Genomic DNA, 5,582 nt, shown 5'->3' on the forward strand with positions numbered 1-5,582 from the left:
CGGGCCCCCCCAACTCTTCAGCGCCGCCCAGCTGCTCAGCCGGCCACCGTCCCCGTCCGCCCGCGCCCATCCGCCAGCCCTGTCACCCGCGGCCCCTCCCCATCCCCACCGCAGGCTCACCCCGCACAGGTCCCCGCCGCCACTGCCGCCACTCCTCTTCCTCCTCGGCCGCCGCCGCCTCCCGCACCGCCGCGGCTGCCTCCACCGCCGCCAAGGCTCACACTCAGCCGCCGTCGCCGTAAAGCGCCTCGGCTGTTACCCCGGGTAAAGTTTCCTGGGCCTGGCTTTACGACACTTCCCTGCCTGCCGGCTGCCGGGGCCGAGGGAAAGGGGCGTGGAGGGAGGTGACCTGTGGAGGGGCGGGGACGAAGGTGTCTCCTACGGGCCCCGGGGGAGACCGCGTGCTAATGGGTGGGGCTGTAGGGCGGGGAAGTTGCAGAGGGCTTTGGAGTCACCAGCTCCCAACCCACTGTCCTCGGCCTTGGGGCTCAACCGCGGATCTTGCAACGCGAGGCCCGGGAAGGATGGGCGGGACAGGCGCTCCCACGGAGCTGTCGCGAAGCCCGCCCGCTCCGGGCCTGCTGCCCCGGCCTTGGACAAGTCTCCTAAAAATGCTTTTCCTCAGCTGTACAACGTTTAACCTTAGCTCTGACCGGGGGCGGGGGAAGGGCTACCCGCGTCCCTTAAAAATGGAGCAAATCTGGAGAGAAAAATCCCTGAAAAGGAGAGGAAGTTAAAAACTTTGAACTGTGAAAAATATGGGAATGACTGATGAAACCTGGTCGTTTGCAATGTGAATTAGGTTTAGTCTTTGCCGCTTCGAAGCAAGAGAAAGTGGACAGGTAGTCCTCTTCCTCTCTCCTTATCCCCTTCACCCCGCCGAGGAAAACTAGAAGTAAATGGGATTAACAGGTGCGGGGGCAGCTGCAAGCACGCCTGGGGAAGAGTTAGAGATGTTGAAAGAGAGTGACAATGGCTAAGAAGCACATTCCTAAACTTGTGACCCGAATTGTGATAGGGTGAGAAGCACCAGTCAAGAGGTGTCCTGAACCTGCTCCCCGCCTTCTCTTAACAAGTGGTCCCCCTGCGCGGATGCAGAGGGAAGAGAACTGACGCACGCGCCTGAGCGGGAGGTTCCGCTCTTTCCGCTCTGGTCCACAGCCACGATTTTCATAAGAGGAACACAGGTAGTGTTAACTCACCAGCACACTGAGGAAGTTAAGTTTTTTAAACTGAATGTAGAACTGGGCAGGTCTGCAGCAGATGAATGTTTTCAGGGATATAATTCTCTGTTTGCAATTTTTGCCGTAATCTAAACTAAAAAGAAGAATACATTGTAGCGTAGCTGTTGGATAGCCATTAAGGTCCTTGTCACCAAAGATGTTAAGCAAGTACTATCACCTTCTATCTAGAAGGTCAACCTGTAGTGATAAAAATAATATAATGTGTTACTATGTGCCAGGCACTGTCCTAAATATCTTACATGTATTTATTAACTCATTTATAGGTTTTTATAGAAATACATTTGTGCGCAAATAGACATGTAGAAGTTTATTTATTTCAGCCTTTTCTATAGTAGGAATAAATAATTCCAGACCACCTAAGTATCTATCAATACAGGAATGATCTTATGATACATAAATACTATAGAATATTACTGTTAATTATGTAATTGTTTAAAAGATTGAAACAGACATATATTGGCACTCCTCCTGCTACTATAGCTGCATTGCAGATTACCCCACAGCATGTGGTATAAAACAACTACTTATGCTCACAGATTCTTGTGGGTCAAGAATTCATACAGAGCACAACAGGGATGACTTTCTCTGTTCCATCGTGCATAGGGCTTCAGGTGGAAGACTGGAGGCTGAGGACTGGAATCATCTAAAAACTTTTCACTCTCCTGTTGATGGTTGTTGCTGACTGGAGACCGCAGTTTGGGAGACCGCAGTTTGATCTCATGTAGACCATGTTGTCTTTTAGTATGGGCTAGTTTGGGCTTCGTCACAGCTTAGTGGCTGGGTTCCAAGGGCAGGTATGCTAACAGAGAGAGAGAGCCAGGTAAAAGCATATTGCCTTTTATCACTGAGCCTTAGAAATTATGCAGTGTCATTTCTGCTGCACTCTTATTTGTCCAGGTTCCAGAGGAGGGAGAATAGACCCTATCTCTTGATTGGGGAGAGGCAAAGTTCTTAAAGAGCATGTGGGACCAGAAGTATTGGCTGTGGCGTCTTTGGAAATTACAAGTTGCCACAGGTGCTTACATGGAAAGACCTCCTAAATACCTTAAGGGTAAATAAATGAGATGTATAATAAGTACAATGTGATCCCATTTATGGTTTTTAAAAAGTACAAAACAAACAAAAAAAAAGTACAAAACAAAGCTATATTTCCAAATGTACATACAATGTTTAAAGATATGTCTGTTTCAAACCACAATTAAATATTTGTGTAGTTTTATTTTACATGCCATGTGGTTCTTAATCCTACTAATCCTATCTGTTATACATAAAGCCATGAATATGAGTGTCCTTAGCTTTGTTTTATCCTAAATGAAAGAAAAGGCATACATCAAATTTGAGGGCTATAGAATTTAATCAAAGTATGAATATTAGTATATTGTTTTACCACCTGTAATCCTGGAACACTATGAGATTCCCAGGTCAAGTGTTTTAGTTAACAATTTGATTCTTTCCCTTGAACTTGTGGTGGGGAGGGGTGAGTGCTGACAGTCTGCTCTTTGACCCTCTTTCCCTTTGAGAACAGTGGTTGGCAATCCCCATTGTAGGCACAGATTTTGCTTGTAGAACTGAGGCCCCAGGAGAGTACGAGGAACCAGAGAGTGCTATGGTCAAATGGTCCCCATTTCTAGTACTTTCAACCTCATTCTAACTTTCATAACCTGCCCAAAGACATGGACAGGCTGATTCACAAATCTCCATCTGGACTGGGGAGAATTATGTATTCCTACCCACATATTAAAGCTATCGAAAACTCTCGGTTTTCAATTTAGCTATGCTCCCAGCACAGCACTCTAGAATTATCTTACCTGTCTTCCAGGTTTGCTTCATCCAGCAGCAGCTATCCTTGACCACTACAGTGCTTGCTTCACACTCCTTCTCAGCAGATGATTCTGCCACCGTTTCACTAAGAAAAATGAAGTATTCCATAGGTGCACTCCCTCAATGTTCTCCCCTCCTATAAATGCATCTATATCTGAACTTACTCTTAACCTCCTTCCCCCTAGTCTTAGTGGGAGGGAGACGGCCCAGTTCTTCAAGACTAATGCCTCCCTCCACCTGTGAGCTTGATGCCATCTCTTTCAGTCTTCTTTGGGACTTGTCCCATCATTGTTTCTCTCTCCTGAATTGTCAATGGTACCTTTGCTAGCTACTGCCTCTAAGTTTATAAATGTGCTCCATCTGGAGACCTGCTACCATGGTTTCTTCCTCTTCTTTCCATCACAGTGAAACTGCTAGTCTGCAATAGATATGTAGCCACTCACTGTCTCCACTCAGGTGTAAGTTTGCTCTTCAGCCAATTGGTTGGCTTCCACCTCAGCCCTTCCACTAACACCTTTCTGGCAAAAGTCATGCTTTATGGGAATTCCCAGGCGGTCCAGTGGTTAGGACTCCACCCTTCCACTGCAGGGGGTATGGGTTCCATCCCTTGTCGGGGAACTTAGATCCTGCAAGCCGCAGAGGTTGGCCAAAAAGAAAAAGAAAAAAAAAAGTCACCCGTTATAAAGGCTAGACCCAATAAACTCTTTTCCACTCTCGTGTCACTTTATTCCTCCATGGCATTTGATCCTGCTGTGCTCTACTGAAAACTCTTTGCTTGGCTTCTGTCATACCACTATCCTTTGCCCTCCTTCTCTGAACATTCCTTCTCTGTTTTTCTTGATAATAGTGGTCTACAATCATAATAGTAGTAGCTAGCGTTTATGTGGGCCTACCCCATACCAAGTATGTTATAAGCAGTAGCCCATTCAGTTCTCATAATAACCCTATGAAGTATGCAGTTTGAATTGGTGGTTAGAAGCCAAACCAGAATTGAGTTGCCAGCCTATTTCTGTGTCAATTACTGGAAAGGGGCTGGGCTTACTTTTATATCAATTAGGTCTATTTGAGGCTGAGAGTAAGATGAGCTTCTTCTGATTATGGCTTGGAGGGTAGATGGGAGGCATAAAGAAATGTCTATAATAAAAGTGGCTTCAAATCCTGGCTCTGCCACTTACTAGCTATGTGGTCTTGGACAGCTTAATGTTTCTGGACTTCAGATTCCTCTTATTGAATGTGGGTAATATATTACATGCCTCATAGGATTTTGGAAGTGTTAAATGAATTAATATATGTAAAGTGTTTTAGACTAGCACAAAGCACATAGTAAGGCCTCAGTAACTTTTAGCCTGTCTCCCATCCCACCCTCCATCCTCAGCACTTCTGCCACTCCTGTCCTCATAAAATGCAAACTGATTATGTCAGTCTCCTGTTTAAATCTCTTCAGTGACTCCCCATGACCAAATAATCAAATCTAAACTTTGGTTGGGGTAGTTTGGCCACAGATAACAGAAAAAACAACTCAATCTAGTTTTTAAATAAGTGAGTGAATTAGATCATGTAAAAGAGATCAGAAGCAGGGTGAAGTGCAGGGTTAGTTGGTTCAATGATATTATTGAGAATCCAGGTTTTTTCCTCTCTTCTGCCATTCATAGAGTCAGCTCCATCCTAAAGCTGGTTTAGAACAGACACGTTGATCATTACAGAGACTGAGTCTGTGAAACTAGTCCAGGAAAGTTAAATTGTTTTGTTTGCATATTGCATTAAAACACAAACTATATGAAATTAAATGCTTGTTTTATTACTTTGTTTCTGAATGAGGAAGTATAGAAACAATCAAGACATTGAAAATCTAGACTTAGCACGATATGAATGTAATGCTAAGAATGGTGCCTCAGGACTCACTGGGGTGGTTAAGTCTCTAGTCCTAATATATTTTGATTTGTTACTCCTTTTAATATGTGTACAAAACTGTAAAACCTAAAATGCAACCACAGTGAGGAAATAAAAAGAATATGGTGACCAAGATATTTGTAATGTCATATTTATACACTGTAATGGAAGTCTCCAAGTAATCTCACAGCTGCTTCTCAGAGTTCCCATAGGACAAACCTTTGAAGTTCAGGGAGTGGCTAATGGTCCCTTTGATCTCCTTAGTCTTTTTGCACTTCAGGGAGCTTTGGAAGAGGGCAGTTTTGCTTATCACTGGGCCTATTGTTCAAGCAAAAGAAAAAGCAACTTCCTAGATCTATTGAGATAGGTGGTGCAGGTGAGGGACTTTCCCAGACTAGCTGTCTGAACTGCTGCTTATGGCCTATTTCAAGAGGTAATTCTGCCCAAGTTAGCCTCTCCCCTAATCCACTTCGAGTAACTATACAGTTAGTTAATTGCCTCTAACCTCTCCTTTAGTCTTGTTTTAAAATGTCATTTTATTTGTGCTTGGCATAATAATATGTGCGTTAATTTACTTTCTAAGCCATTTCGCAGACTATTCTTTTTTTTTTTTTTTTTTTTTTTCAC

General features: G+C 44.2%; 1 protein-coding gene across 1 annotated transcript in view; it reads right to left on the minus strand.

Moving 5' to 3' along the window:
• The window catches only part of NAA30 (N-alpha-acetyltransferase 30, NatC catalytic subunit), a 22,646-nt gene extending 19,473 nt beyond the window's left edge, over positions 1–3,173 (minus strand). The window contains exons 1-2 of the mRNA XM_024731503.1: positions 3,053–3,173; positions 121–310 (exon numbers count right to left, since the gene is read on the minus strand). Of these exons, the coding sequence (XP_024587271.1) occupies positions 121–310; positions 3,053–3,173 (311 nt within the window). The remainder of the gene's footprint in view (positions 1–120; positions 311–3,052) is intronic.
• Between the last annotated feature and the right edge of the window lie 2,409 nt (positions 3,174–5,582).

The sequence above is a fragment of the Neophocaena asiaeorientalis genome, unplaced genomic scaffold (assembly GCF_003031525.2).
Source record: "Neophocaena asiaeorientalis asiaeorientalis breed wild unplaced genomic scaffold, Neophocaena_asiaeorientalis_V1.1 scaffold603, whole genome shotgun sequence".
Lineage (NCBI taxonomy): Eukaryota > Metazoa > Chordata > Mammalia > Artiodactyla > Phocoenidae > Neophocaena > Neophocaena asiaeorientalis.